At 40.7% G+C, this 15,702-nt stretch overlaps 1 protein-coding gene across 2 annotated transcripts in view; it reads right to left on the minus strand.

Annotated features, from left to right (window-relative positions):
- The window catches only part of SH3RF3 (SH3 domain containing ring finger 3), a 316,246-nt gene that overhangs the window by 35,814 nt on the left and 264,730 nt on the right, over nucleotides 1-15,702 (minus strand). For both annotated transcript variants that reach the window (XM_069970913.1, XM_069970912.1), the window contains 2 exons: nucleotides 12,471-12,580; nucleotides 801-971 (listed from right to left, as the gene is read on the minus strand). In XM_069970913.1, the coding sequence (XP_069827014.1) occupies nucleotides 801-971; nucleotides 12,471-12,580 (281 nt within the window). The remainder of the gene's footprint in view (nucleotides 1-800; nucleotides 972-12,470; nucleotides 12,581-15,702) is intronic.

Genomic DNA, 15,702 nt, shown 5'->3' on the forward strand with positions numbered 1-15,702 from the left:
CAGTTATCTATCCATGCTCTTTATAGGCAAACAACTGTTAATCAGCAGCTGGAGAGCAGGGGAGGGGTGTGTCAAGAATCCTATTCTCCTGCATATTAGAAGAATAGCTAAGCAGAATAATGTAAGTAATACGCTGATCTGGTCATAATTTATGTCACTAGTTTATTCTGCCCTCATTTAAGGCAGCATAAACCTAGTGACTGATTCCTTTTAAACAGTACTGTATTTAATGTTAGCATGATGGCAGCTACTTACCATAAAGTAGGATCATTAACTAAATATGCATACAACCTATAAAGCATTTTAGCTAGGTAAGAGTTTTCAAGTTGAAATACATGAGGCAAATCATGCTGACAGGTCCTCTTTAACATAACATCATGTACACAGACTATGTAATCTGATCCTATATTCATGCATGTTTCTTTTAAGAAGCAAGGGACAAGGGTGTCCAACGGCAGGATCACATAATGTGGCCATACACAGTTATATAAATAATTTTAGCATGACTGGCTGACTGGATAGTGTGTATTGAGGTGCCCCAGCAGATATAAGGGGAAACAAGGATCAAGCATGCTGGAGTTGAACATGCTTGATCCTGTTTGCCCAATGCCAAAGGTCTGCCAGTGGCTTGTTCCCGCCACCTAAAAGAGAACATATGTATATGGACTGTGTATAGGGAGAAATAGCTATCTAAGCTGTATGGCCACCTATAGGTCTGAAACATATAGGTAATTTCTGGTTATTCTACCTGCATTGCCAAGTACTTTAGTTATACATGAGACTAGTGAGAAACTATTCACCTGGAAACTGGAGTAACATAATTGCCAGGAAAAACTCCTGTTGCCCCAGTGCGGAGGGATGTGCCTTTAAACCAGCCATCTTGGCACTTTTCTGTGACTCTGTACATCTCTCCTTTACGTAGTTCCAGCTCATCATTCTTTTGTGGTTTGTAGGCATAAAGGGCTAAATACCTGCAGAAAGAAAATACCATTGTAATCCAATATATCAGAGATCGCACTGAATTAATATATAAGCATTTTCATTCATATCACTCAATGTATTGTTTTTTTTTTTACATGTTTTTAGTGAATCCGCTCTGACAATAGAGAAGAGAAACATTGGGGGAGATTTATCAAACATGGTGTAAAGTGAAACTGTCTCAGTTGCCCCTAGCAACCAATCAGATTCCACCTTTCATTCCTCACAGACTCTTTGGAAAATTAAAGGTGGAATCTGATTGGTTGCTGGGGCAACTGAGACAGTTTAACTTTACACCATGTTTGATAAATCTCCCCTATTGAGTTCAGATGTTTTTATTTCCAATGGTAAATGACAGTTATAAGTGGGCACTGGTTGGCATTTATTCTGTCAAGTTACTAATATTTTATGGTGCGTTTACACAGAGAGATTTATCTGACAGATTTGGGAAGCCAAAGCCAGGAATGGATTTGAAAAGAGGAGAAATCTCAGTCTTTCCTTTATTACCTATTCCCTGTTTATAGTCTGTTCCTGGCTTTGGCTTCAAAAATCTGTCAGAGAAATCTCTCTGTGTAAAAAACTCACCATTAGGTTATGTTCAAACAAAGTAAGTTCCCTATCAATCATGGACGTTTTACAACAGGAAATTTATATTGTGCTGCCGTCTATGAAATCACGGCCGGAGTGTATACACATAGGGGGACATGTATCATCTGGCGTATTTTGTGAATAAAATATTCGCAAAACGGCACTTTCCGCCGGGTACGCCAGGGGGGCGGAACGGGGGCACGGACTCATAGTCTGCACGATTCATTATTTTTTTCTCTTAAAGTTACACTGAAAACCTACTCCAGCCCTCAGCTGGCGTAGGTTTTCGGCCGTGCGTACTAGAGTGCACAGGATTTATGCAGAGGCAGTCCGCCTCTACATAAATCTTGGTAGCGCCGAAGATGCGGGGACATTTCTAAGTCCGGCATAAAAAACATCGGACTTAATAAATGTAACCCATAGTATATACTCGGACCAGGATCACTAGCAGCAGCAAAAAAACTGACACTTAATTGCGTTCAATGGTGAATTGGGATGCGGGCATACATGGGTGCACCCGCATCCCAATTAAGCAGAGATGAAGATCATCCGGCCGATACTGCAGTACCGTCCCGGATTATCTTCACTGACACCGGCCGTTCTGTGACCCAGTCGAATCACATAACAGACGGTCTCATACGCCATGTGAATATGGCCTTAGGCTGGAAGATTAATGTAGTTTGATCTTCTATATTCTACCCCCTAAAAAAATTCATCAATTATACTTTTCAGTTTAATCAGTATAAAAATGAAAGTCAATGTAAGTCAAAAGCAAATAGAAAGCAAATGGGAAGCTGTGCATGGCTGTGTTTATGTTGTCCCTTTTTTTACTGCCTTGTTACCACCACTAATCTCTCCATAGTGTGTGAGAGCCCTTCCGCCTGTCACCTTTCATGCTGCCTGAACCATCTGAATCATGAGTCATCAGGGATGCCCTAGCAACTTACCTCCGCCCCACCAGGCTTGATTGATAGATATTGCCCTGTTTAGATATAGCGAGAAATCAATTGATCAAGGTAATGTTGGCAGCCATATTGTCTAAACTGCTGTTAGCAGCATTTAGATATATGTTGTACAGAAGCCATATAAATCATAGGAATCTGTAATCTGGAGATCAGCATTGACTTCTATGTGAAAGTTTTCCTACTTGCCTTTCATTGTACGGCAAGGTTCACACTGCATCTTTAAAGTCCATTTACCATATCTGTTTTATGGAAAAAAAAAAATACAAATGCAGTTTTCCATTGACCTACATTATAAAAAAGGATCAAATCGGATCAATTTTTTAATTATTTTTTATTTTCTAGCGTACACAATAAAGTGGTTGACGACGTTTTTTGTACAAGAAAACCAAAAATTTGGAAAATGGATCTGTTAAACAGAAAGCAATAATGCAGGGTGAATTTAGTCTAATCCTATCTATAAGAAAATGGTAAGGCTGCGGAATAGTTTTCTTAGTATCAGACCTAGTGTTAATACTAAAAACTACAAGGTGTGAGGATCATTATGAATGTTAGTAAAATGGGAAGAAAAAAAACTTGAACAATAGGTAATTTTCTAGTGATACATTCAGTTTAAACAAGCTTAGAACTTCCCCATTCTTTGTGAACATGTTTATTTGGATCTTGTCCATTTGTAGAGGTGTTTGTTGGGTACTATGGATTTGAGCTGCATTGTTTCCTGACTCACCCTTGGATCTCTGCCTGCCATGATCTGTACTTGTCTTAACCCCCAGTCAAACGTCTGTAAAATCTTTCCACAACTGTGGACCTGCAACTGTGGACCCAAAGTAAGGACCCGTTTAATTGGCTACAGACAGCCCTATGGATGTGTGAATGAGGCCTTACTATGTTACATGGATTCTGCTAGCCCTGACCTTGGATTTGTAAGATCTGCTGATCACCCTGTACCAAGTATATATCCCATGAAGGGCATTCTATGGGGGCTGTCAAGTTTAGAAAACTCGTTTCCATATTACCTATTAGGGAATCTTCAGATAATAGAGGATATTCCAATGTTCACGATCCCCATCTCTTGGTCATAGTAGAGAACATCTCAAAGGACCTTTCCTCCTGTATTGTCCTACACAGACAACCCACTAAATTTAGTAAAAACGATCTAAAACAAGGCTCCAGAGTATTGCAATTAAAGAGAACCTTTCACCACTTCTGATCTGTCTGTTCTAGCAAATAGATGCAATTCTCATGAAATAACAATTCTGGATCACCTATTTTTATAGATATTTTATGTGTCATTATTGTGTCCTCTTGCTAGAAATGTTAGACTCAGTAAACAACTGGGTGTTACCAATTGTGGGCGTCTCCCTACACTTTCTCTTACTATCCAATCAGAGCTGACATGGACACACCCACATCTGGCAACACCCAATTGGTTGATGATATATATTTCTAGTAGAATAACAGTGGGACATCACATGACAGAGCTATAGGAAAAGTTGTTTCAGAATTGTTACTGTCCAGCAGACAGGACAGTAGGTGACAGGTTTCCTTCAAGATTTTTTGAGAAATACCTAACATCACAATAAAATCTTAATTGCAATATTAATGAAATGTTAAGCTCCTCAAGATTAGTCTGGATTAGCAAATTTACTCATAGATCAGTGTGATAAATCCTTTTAAGCACAAAAATGAGAACTACGTAATATTTAAAGGCAAGCTTAAGTATTTTTAGTACTTTTATGCTGCTTGAAAAAATGAATAATATCTAGCAGGGCAGACAGAAGGCACCAAGGACCACCTGATGACTTAGGGTCCTATCTGACAAAGCAATTTTTAACAATTAGTGATTAACCCTTTGAGGACCAGGCCCAAAATGACCCAGTGGACCGCGCAAATTTTGATCTTAGTGCTTTCGTTTTTCCCTCCTCCCCTTCTAAGAGCTCTAGCACTCTCAGTTTTCTATCTACAAGCCATGTAAGTGCTTGTTTTTTACAGGAATAGTTGTACTTTGTAATGGCGTCATTCATTTTACCATAACATGTATGATGGAATTCCAAATATATTATTTATGAAGATATAAATAGGTGAAATCGTAAGAAAGAATGCAATATGGTAACGTTTGGGGGGTTCCTGTGTCTACGTAATGCACTATATGGTAACAGCGACATGACACTATTATTCTATAGGTCAGTCCGAACACAACCATATGCAGGTTACACAGATTCTCTAATGTTATATATATTTTTTTTTATGAAATCCTTTTTTTTGGCAATTAAATATTAATAAAATGGGCCTATTGTGACGCTTATAACGGTTTTATTTTTTCACCTATGGGGCTGTATGGGGTGTCATTTTTTCCGCCATGATCTCTAGTTTTTATTAATACCATATTTGTGAAGATCGGACGTTTTGATCACTTTTTATTGATTTTTTTTAATATATAATGTAACATAAAATCGGTAATCTGCGCAATTTTTCTCCTCTTTTCGTGTACGCCGTTTACCGGTCGCAATGACGCTTGTTATATTTTAATAGATCGGACAATTACGCACGCTATGGTATATTATATGTTTATCTATTTATTCATTTTTATATGTTTTATTTATATAATGGGAAAGGGGGGTGATTTAGACTTTTATTGGGGGAGGGGCTTTGGGGTAGTGTGTTAGTGTTTTGAACTTTTTTTTTTTTACACTTTTGAAGTCCCTTTGGGGGACTTGTACATACATTACTTTGATTTATACACTGACCATTGCTATGCCATAGGCATAGCATTGATCAGTGTTATCGGCGCTCTGCTCATTGAGCCTGCCTGTGCAGGCTCAGTGTAGCAGATCGCCGATCGGACCGCATGGAGGCAGGTAAGAGTCCTCCAGCAGTCCGTTTCAACGATCGGGACCCCCGCAGTCACACTGCGGGGGTCCCGATCGGTAAGTGACAGGGGACTCCCCCTGTCACTTACACTTAAACGCCGCGATCGCGGCGTTTAAGGGGTTAATGACACGCGGCAGCGCGATCGCTGCAGCGTGTCATTACCGGTGAGGTCCCGGCTGCTCACTGCAGCTGGCTCCCACCTCCTATGAAGCGCGCTCCGCTCCGGAGCGCGCTTCATAGCGGGAATAACACCCATGACGTAAGGTTACGTCATGGGTCGTCTGGGGACAGACTTCCATGACGTAACCCTACGTCCAGGGTCGTCTAGGGGTTAAATTGCAAATATTAGCCTGAAATTGTTCACCATATTACACAGAACGATAGTCGATAGTTATGATTGTTACTGCGATTGTTCACTCCATCTAATCCCATGTAATGAGGAATTACAGAAAACCATTAGCGAATGATTACCAATGATTTTAGGGTCAGATCTAAATAAACGATCAACGACACAATTTTTAGTTTGGACTGACATGTCAATTCTTTGAGTGGAGAGCCAGGGCCATATTTGCCACTAGGCACCTGTGGTTTGGTGCCTAGGTTGGCACCCTGCAGGGGGTGGCACCTTCAGAGCAAAAAAAAAAATAAAAAAAATCCATGGTTGCTAGTAAAAGAGTGGGCGGGACCATGATCGCGGGGATGGAGTCTGGTCACATGTATAGGTGCTCTGTATAAGCACTAAGCTCTGAATAGTACATGGGTAAGTGGGGTTCTGTATCATACAGGATTCCCTGCCCCCTCTCTTTATATTCAGGTCACCCAGCTTTCCCAGCATTCTTACCCAGCATCTTGTAGTCAGCCAGATGAAGGTCACCCAGCTTTCCCAGCATCTTATACCCAGCATAATAGAGGTCACCCAGCTTTCCAGCATCTTGTACTCAGTATGATGGAGGTCACCCAGCTTTCCCAGTATCTTGTAGTCAGTATGATGGAGGTCACCCAGCTCTCCCAACATCTTGTAGTCAGTATAATGGCGGTTACGCAGCTTTTCAGCATCTTATACTCAGTATGATGGAGGTCACTTAGCTTTCCCAGTATCTTATACTTAGCATGATAGAGGTCACCCAGCTTTCCCAGCATCTTGTATTTAGTATGATGGCGGCCACGCAGCTTTCCAGCATCTTATACTCAGCATGATAGAGGTCACCCAGCTTTCCCAGCATCTTATACTGTACTTAGTATGAGGGAGGTCACCCAGCTTTCTCAGCATCTTGTTAGTATGATGGACCTCATCCACTTTTGGCACCACAGTATAAGCAGAGGTTGGGGAGCTGAAGAGTAGGCACAGTTGGGAACCTTGGATACCCCTCTCTATACTGGGGTAATACATTGGGGACACTAATACTGGGGTTTGTAAAGCTCCCTCTGTAGTGTCCTAATTGTAAGGTGTGGGCGTGCGAGCCCTCCCATAGAGATAGTGTGTGACACTGAGGCAGGAGGGATTCTGATGCTTTTGCTCCGTGTAAATATGCCCTTACAGGTCACCTGCAGTACTGTTCTTGTACTGCCTCATTTCTGTAAAAAACTCTGCAGTACTGTGACAATACTGAAATGAAAAGCTTATGTTCAATATCCCCAAGTTCTGATAATAAAAAAGATGAGCTGTAATTGGTTTCTCGGAGCAAATTACACCAGTTTTTGTTTTGCACAGATTGATGAATTTAGGCAATTGACTTTACACACCATGACCCAGATATATTAATCTGTCAGGGACAGAAATCAGACACACATGACAGCCCAGCTTACGTTTCCCAGAAAGGTCTGTGAGTGGCTGCTATCTGTCTGAGACATACATGGGACTGATAATACAGACTGAAAAATCTGGGCCCATGACTGCACAGAAAAATCTAAATTTCACTAAGATCAGCTGTTGGTGTCTGTGATTTTTAGGAAAAGACTTGTAACAATGGTCAATAGATGCATTCTGTGATATCACATTTAATACAAGTACATTTACATATTACTGGATAGATTTACATGTTGCTTTGCTATGATTCAGTTATGTCTCTCTGCTGCACTATTGCTGTTTCATGCAGCAGTGGAATAAATGCACCCTAGGCCCTGGGCTGTCCACCCAACCTGACCCCTCCCCCAGTATACAGGCACACTGACGTGCGACCCTAGAGCGACAAGCTAGCTTGCATAACTGTGCCCTCTGTGCACTCTCTACATAGTAGATGCCACCCTCTGGGCATCCCCCATGTAGAAGATGGCCACCTGTGTAGGTCTTCCTAGAAAAGATTGCCCCCCTGTGTAGGTGCACCAATAGTACATGGCCTTCATTGCAGTCCCTATAATAGATGGCCCCCTGTGTAGGTCCCCCTACAGTAGATGGCCCCCTGTATAGTCCCCTTTCAGTAGATGGACCCCTGTGTTATCCCCTTTATTAGATGGCCCCCTGTGTAGTCCATGGTCCCCTTTGTAGTCCCTTTTTTAGTTCATGGTCCCCTGTGCAGCCCCCTAAAGTAGATAAATAGAAAAGAAAAAAACAAAGCTCATCTCCCACACGCTCCCCCATTGTTGTAGGTCTTCTGGTGCTGCTCTACCATGTTCTCTCTTCCAGCACAGGCAGCATGTGCACTCCCAACAGGTGGCACAGGTACAAGCGGGTTGGCAGTGGGAGGCGGAGGTTCAGGAACATAAAGAATTTATACTTACCCATCCCACTGCACCCACAGCACTGCCTTACCACTCCCGGATGCCTGTTGGGTTCCTAGATCACCTGTTCCTGCACGAATGCCTGCTCAGTCAGAGGCGGGACACTGCTGCAGTCACTGACGGGCTGAGCAGGCGGGGCAATAGGAGGAGTAGGTATACATTCTTTATTATATTCCCACACTCCCCTGCCTGCAGCAGATTTTATGTTATGGCCAGCATTTACCTTAAAGACCCACAGACTGAATATCTGCAAGCAGGAATGCTCATTGCTGGTAATTAGTAATCAGCCAAAGAACAAAAAATGCTAATTCGCTGGCTGGTCACATATTTTGTGCATCCAATATAAACTTTGCTAGTTGGCCACACATCTTCCCGAGTAAATGGGAATGAGCAGCCGACTGTGATGAAATTAACAGGCCGCACAAATCATCCAGCTATCATCTCTGTGGCTCAGCTACAAGATTTATGAAGCAAATGAGTGCCAATCCCACTGGTTGGCAACTTTTTTTGTGGCCTATGGTAAGGCCATTTAAAAGGCCCCAAGAATTAGATAAGATTAGTAAATTCCCCCAATGTGAAGGAGGCCACCCTCAGTAACAAAAAGGCAACAAGTCCTCTGTGATTCAGTGTTATACAAGTACTGAGAGGGGAAATACTTCATATAACTAATATATGTTTCTTTGTGTAATAATTGTACAGAGAGGTTAAAAGAATTAAAGAGGAAAATTAAGTTGATTTAATATCTTAGCCCGATGTACTTTTTGACTGTTGCTTATTCCAAGCTAAATCCCTGCATACATTTTTCACACATGAGCAGTCTTATTAGATACCATTCATTTTCTTTACTATCTCATACTGCTATCTTAATTATGTTAGTACCCTACACCATAGTATAATGAAATCCTTCACATTAGTTCTCTTCTGTGTGAATGGATGCTGATAACAAGTCACACATGTTCCAGTACATAAAAGAAGAAAGCTTTGTTATTTCTCACTCCCATAACCCTAATGTCTCTACTGCAGCATTAAAGCTAGATCAGAATATCCTTTCTCAGTGTACTGCCGGGGAGCAAATATTAAATTGTTTGATTTAACAAAGGCTGTATCCACATGATGGTTCCATTTTAAAATAACAAAACGTGAATCACATATTTTATAGCTACCAGCTAGTGTGTCATGAGTCCTTTATTAAACGACCTCCAAAAACAGCTAAGGTTAAAAAAAAACCTAGGAAACAGGAGGAAGAAAAACTATTGATATCCACAGCTTCTACTTAAGTGAATAGGAATTGAGGCTGCACTATATCACAATATCACAGCTACACAGAATATCGAACCAAAGGCTTCCAGCTTTGTTTGCACTATGGCAGTCAGCTGATCAGCACGGGTACCACGTTTTAGCACCCGCCAATCAACTATTGATTAGCTTTCCTGTGGATAGGTTATCAAGAATTGTTTTCCGGGAAATCCCCTTTAACAATGGCTGTTGTGTGGGATCTGTAAAGGGGTATTTCCATCTTGAGAATGTCATCTGTCAAGGTGATAAAGGAAGTACTGGTCATATTGGAACTGGAAAATAGGCAGAAGAAGTGTGACTGACTGACTTAAGTAGTCACTGTGAAAAAAAAAACAATGCAACTTTTGATAAGAGACCTATGAAAAGTCTGACCTTGATTGATCAGTAGAACAAGCTGGGAGAAACTTGAGATGTCCACATAAAGTAAGTGTATGGGTCTGTCTCACTCACATAGCTTGTCTCCCCCCACTGGTTCTACATAATACTATGTATACCCTTGCATCAATAACCATGTGAAAACATTGATAGTAAAAACACCTTTCATATTTGTGAATTCAATTCAAGAAATTTGTAAAAAATGTAAAAAAGTGAACGGTAAGTGCTGGTAAATGCCCATGGATGTAAGCACTCCTACAGTTTGGGATGAACAGATTTTCACAGTATTATCTCCACATATTTGTATAGTATATATGGACACCGTTAGACTGACTACATAACATTTGTAATATAACTGTTATTTTTTTCTCATAAAAATGTAAAATATGGAAAAAGAAATCCGTGATTATGTACATCTGTGTTATAGAAGACATATAAAGCTACGTTTGGTGGTTTATGGTAGCAGATGATGTCTTTAATTTCAGGGTCTGCTCTTAAGAAAAGAAATCCTAGACAAATAGGACTGCCAGTTGGCATCAATGCAGGGAAGAATGATGTCCAGGAAAAATTCTGAAAACCCTTAGACCAGCACAGTAAAATGTAAGAAATCTTACAGGAATATACTGTAATCTGATTGTATTTGCAACTTTCCTACCTTTGTTACAAAAATATATTTGTACTTCTGATTCACATTAATGGTTTACTTGCTTGGAATTGTCTAAAAGCTTTGATATGATATTTTTGCTTTATAAATATGCAATACTAGAAAGTTAGAGAGCATAGAAGAGTATAGGTAAGGAAAAAATAAGTGCAGAATAACATGAAGCACACTTGTCTGCAGGTAAGGAGTGTGTAAGATGTGCAGATGATGCAATGATAAATGGGGATGTCATTTCATGTGCAGAGCAATCTTCGAAGAATGGCTGTGGCCCCTTCTTTCTTGGAATTGGTGGGAGGTCCTAGAGGACGGACCCTGATCACTCACAAAGTAATGACATATCCTAGTGAGATGCAATGGCAAAATGAGATTGGGTAAAGCCTTCATAGGGAATCTGTCACAAAGAAAATCTCTTTACGCAGCTTAATAGCAGCCCAGCACTACCTATTTAAAGGGGTTTTCCAGTTAGGTAAAATATATGTTGAATCATCCCCCTTCCTGAAGACTAATAATTTATTCCGTACATGTCTTTACCTTTTCTGTCTCCCTCCCTCCCTCCCTCAGTTATGAGCTGCTGCTTTCTGCTAAAGACATAAAAATCTAGGTGTGAACTGTTCAGTCTGTCTCTGCTCTCCATCCACCTCTTCCCCTCTCCCTTCTGAGATGGCTCATGTAAACAAATCCCTATCTGCAACTTTGTGGCAACTTTGTAATGCTGGGAAGCATAATTACAGTGAACTCATCAGCAACTTGACCTCAGATTAACCCTCCTGGCATTACAAACAAGCTACAAAGTTGCAGACAGGGACATGTTTACATCAGCCATTTTGGCTGGAGGGGAAGGAGGGGGAGACTGAGAGAAAAGCTCACACACAGATTTTTGTGTCTTCAGCAGAAAGCAGCAGCTCAGAACTGGGAAAAGTAGACTTAAACATTATGACAAGTATAGAGGGAATTGTTAGTCTCCAGAAGGGGGGATGATTCAACATGTATTTTACCTAACCGGATAACCCCTTTAAGGCTATTCCTGATATCTGTGTCTACTTCTTTCTGACCTCTGTGTACCATCTCTCCTGTTCCTGACCCAAATTGCTAATACAAACATAACATTGCATACTGGCCATTCAAATAAATGTCTGACCATGTAATAGATGTAGCTCGCTGTAGGCCCGATGGCTCCCAGTGTGACAATGTCCCCTGGCCTCTGTGACATGGCTCCATTGATTCTAAGGGAGCCGCGTCACAGAGGGGAGGGGGTTTCTTCTGTGGATGTAAAAAAAAAAATCAAAGAGATGTACCTACAGTACAGTGCAGATTTTATCAGTTAATATAAGTTGAGCAAGTGAACAGTTAGAAGACATGGATGACAAGGGAATGAGTCTGTTACTATGAGAGTGAAGAGTCTTTCTGTAATACGGTATAAGACAAAGTACTTTCTCTTAATTAGTACTATTGATTTGTAGCTAAAGGAATTTCCATGTTTTGTTTTTTCTTTGTTATAGAATTATCTTTAGGATAGATCAATATAGAATCGGTGGGGGCTGACTCCTGACACCCCTAATCATGAGCTCATTGTAAAGGCCAGTGTGCTTGCCATGTTATTGCTACAACCTCTTTACTTCCTACTAAGCACACTGCAGTTCACTGGGTAGTGGGTACTCAAGGTATTGCAAGTTGTTCTATTGAGGTAAACTAGCTGCAATATACAGTAGGTACAGTGGCTACCTAGTGCAAAGCAATGTGTCTGGTAGGAAGTAAAGAAGCTGCAATGCTCACACATTGTAGTGGCGCCATTAATGAGCTGGTTGATGTGGGTCCAAGGCATTGGACCCTCACCAATTACATATTGATGGGCCACCCTAAGCCACTAATAAGAAAAAAGTCCTTTCCGTTTTCTTCTAATTGATGGTATGCTTTAAACTAGTAAAGTTTCTAAACCAGCATACACATCTACTGTACAATGTCCCCACAGAAGTGTGTCACATAAATTTCATTCATGTACATTACTCTATTATTTTACTTACACATTTAGAGGTAATTGAACTTTTGGCGAACTCCCTTGTTCTCCAATGAGGGTGCCTGTTTTGGGACTAGCAGCACCAGCACCAGCCGTAGTGCCAAATGTTGAAGAATCCTGCAGAAGTGAACATAAGGAAAGATGCTATTAGAACAGATATACATGTCAACAGTTGCCTTTTCATATTTCCAACTGCTTACAGTATATAGCTCCAACATACTCAGCACAATGCAGAATAGTCAACAAGCTATTAATAATGTTATATCTTGTAATGGGTCATAAAACGAAAGTACACGACAAGTAGTGTGCCCCTTCTCTCAGCCTGAGACTTCTATCTGTGTGTACGGATACTGGGTTTGTATGAAGATATTCTTCCCCTGTAAAGCAATCCATTTAGGGGAAAATCCAAAAATTGGATGTAGTATGCCACCATTTTTTTGTCTTTTGCACCATTATCAATATACTATTATACTTCCATTAAAAATGGAGCCACAATATCACCAAGTGAACAATGCCTGGTTATGATAAACCGTGTTTCTTCAAAAATAAGACAGTGCCTTATATTTTTTTCTTCCTCAGAAACAGGCACTATGTCTTATTTTCGGGGGATGTCTTATTTCTCTCCCCCAAGCCTTTCCGGACCTCCCTGGAATACTCACCCCGGGACCAACAACGCATCAGAAGCAGGACGTGCCTGTGGAACGTGCATCAGGCATGCAGTGGGTGTGTGGGACATGCAGCGGTGTGCATCGGGAGGTGCGAAGGATGTGGGGGCCATGGGCCAGTATGCCTGCAGCACCGGCTGTGAAGGTCCACAAGGGGATTAGATGAGTCCTGGGTGGCAACGGGCAGCCTTACTTTCGGGGGCGCCCTAGTTTAGAGTAGGGGGTGCCTTATTTTTGGGGGGATGCCTTACTTTAGGCTAGTTGGTAGGGTGGTTGGCAAGCCTTATTTTAGGAGGGTGTTTTATTTTTGGGGTAACATGGTATTACAATTCTTCTTTGGATGTCACACCCCAGCCCTTAACCATTGGTACATATGATTTATGGAATATGAAATAAAGTTGGGGTTATGAAAGAGCATGTGCTATATTATCTCTAGCGGTTTTATACCTGTAATAAGTTGCCATATTAGAACAGAAAAAAGTCACCCTTTTGCATTACTGCTGTTTTGCAGATGGCCATCTCTGGGCGGATATACAGCCATGGCAAATTCTTTCCACTTTTAATGACTGACTTTACTACTCTCCAAGGGATATTTAGTGACTTTGAAATTTTCTTGTGTCATTCCCTAGCTCCCGTTTTTCAATAACCTTGTCATTTTCAGCAGGAGCTGGAATCATTGACGCTAAGACCTTGCAGCTACAATTGTATATATGTTACAGTCATGGTTTTAATTCTCTCTAGCGGCACAGCAGGTACAAAAAGGTTACTATCTACTGTGGTATAATACGTCAGCTGTGACCATGCTGAAGCTATGGTATGTTTATCTGTGTGTAACATGTTAAATGGTCACTAACCTCATACAACTTCAACAGTTTATGGCTATGTTCCCACAACAATTTCACAGCTCCGTTTAAAATGAAACCCATCAATTTGTGCCTAAAATGATGTCCATCATTTAACTGCCTGGCCTCCTCTGCAATAACAGCTGTTGGTACATTATTCTAGTTTGGGTTACTAATTGGCCTTTGGGTGTGGCATAATTGAAAAGTCCATTGAATTTAATAGTAAAAACGGTCAAAGGACGCTGTTTGCAAAAGACGTCCAAAAATAATTGTCTTGATCCTTATTTTGACATCCGCGCAGACAACATTTGTTATTTAATAAATTGTGTGCATTGGACGTCCATCATTCCATAGACTTCAATGCATTCCAATGAAGCCAATTAAATCTCTGCAAAAACGTACGTCTTTTTAAATCGCATAAGCGGACGACTTTTTTCTTTTTTTTCTTGACGTTGTGTGAATATAGCCTGTGTGAGCGCTAACCAAATACAATTTACTTCCATTACAAATGTAGCTGTGGGAACAGGGCCATCATCACAGACTAATGGTGCATTTACACAGACAGATTTATCTGACAGATCTTTGAAGCCAAAACCAGGAACAGACTATAAACAAGTATCAGGTCATAAAGGAAAGACTGTGATCTATCCTCTTTTCAAATCCATTCCTGGCTTTGGCTTCCAAAATCTGTCAGATAAATCTTTCTGTGTAAACGCACCATTAGGGTCCTATTAGATGAAGCGATTCTTAACGATTAACAATCGCAAACGAGATTGTTTATCGTTAACCTGAAATAGTTCACCATATTACACAGAATTAAAGTCATTAGTTTCGATCATTACAACAATCATTACTACAATCATTTACTCCATCTGAACCCAGCAAAAGAATGAACAATGAACCCAGCAAAAGAATGAACAATGAACCCAGCAAAAGAATGAACAATGAACCCAGCAAAAGAATGAACAATGAACCCAGCAAAAGAATGTGAAATTATAGGGAATGATTAGCGAATGATTATCAAACGATTGGCGAACGATTAATAATGATTTCAGGGTCAGATCTAAATCAACAATCAACGTCACATGAATGATTTTTCTATCGTTGCCTACAATTACACAGAACGATTATCATTTAAATTCAAATAATATAACGATTTTCTGCCCGATAATCACTTTGTGTAATAGGGCCTCTATTGTAATGTACAGAGAGCCTGCATAGGATGACGGTTTTCTTGCTTTTTCTATGGGTGATAGGATTACTTCTGTCCTTCCTCTGCTATCCCCCATAGGACTGCCGTTCTCCTGCCACTGCTACCGGCCTTAGGTTTTGCTACCACTGCAAGCAGCCATAGAATTGCCATACCTTTGTGTTTGCTATTAGCCGCAGAACTGCTGTTATGCACAGGTTACCTTGTGACTAGTTACATTACTATCTGCCTATTTCTATGTACCGGATTGATGTTGCAGGATTCTCAGCACTTCTTATGACGTTTTCTCATTTAGTATAACTGTAATCGTCTCTATGACATATATGGCTGCAAGAAGTAGGAAATATAGGGGTAGTGTAGAGGAAAGATACTGGGCTAAATTACCTAGTGACTTTATTACACATAAGCATATAATACATACTGTAAAAGCCTGTATACATAGAGGGACATTTAACATGCAGATGGTGGCTGGCATACCACTGAACACACACTGTGCTCTATAGAGAAATGCAAAAAGCTGAA

The sequence above is a fragment of the Dendropsophus ebraccatus genome, chromosome 5 (genome assembly GCF_027789765.1).
Source record: "Dendropsophus ebraccatus isolate aDenEbr1 chromosome 5, aDenEbr1.pat, whole genome shotgun sequence".
NCBI classification, from domain to species: domain Eukaryota; kingdom Metazoa; phylum Chordata; class Amphibia; order Anura; family Hylidae; genus Dendropsophus; species Dendropsophus ebraccatus.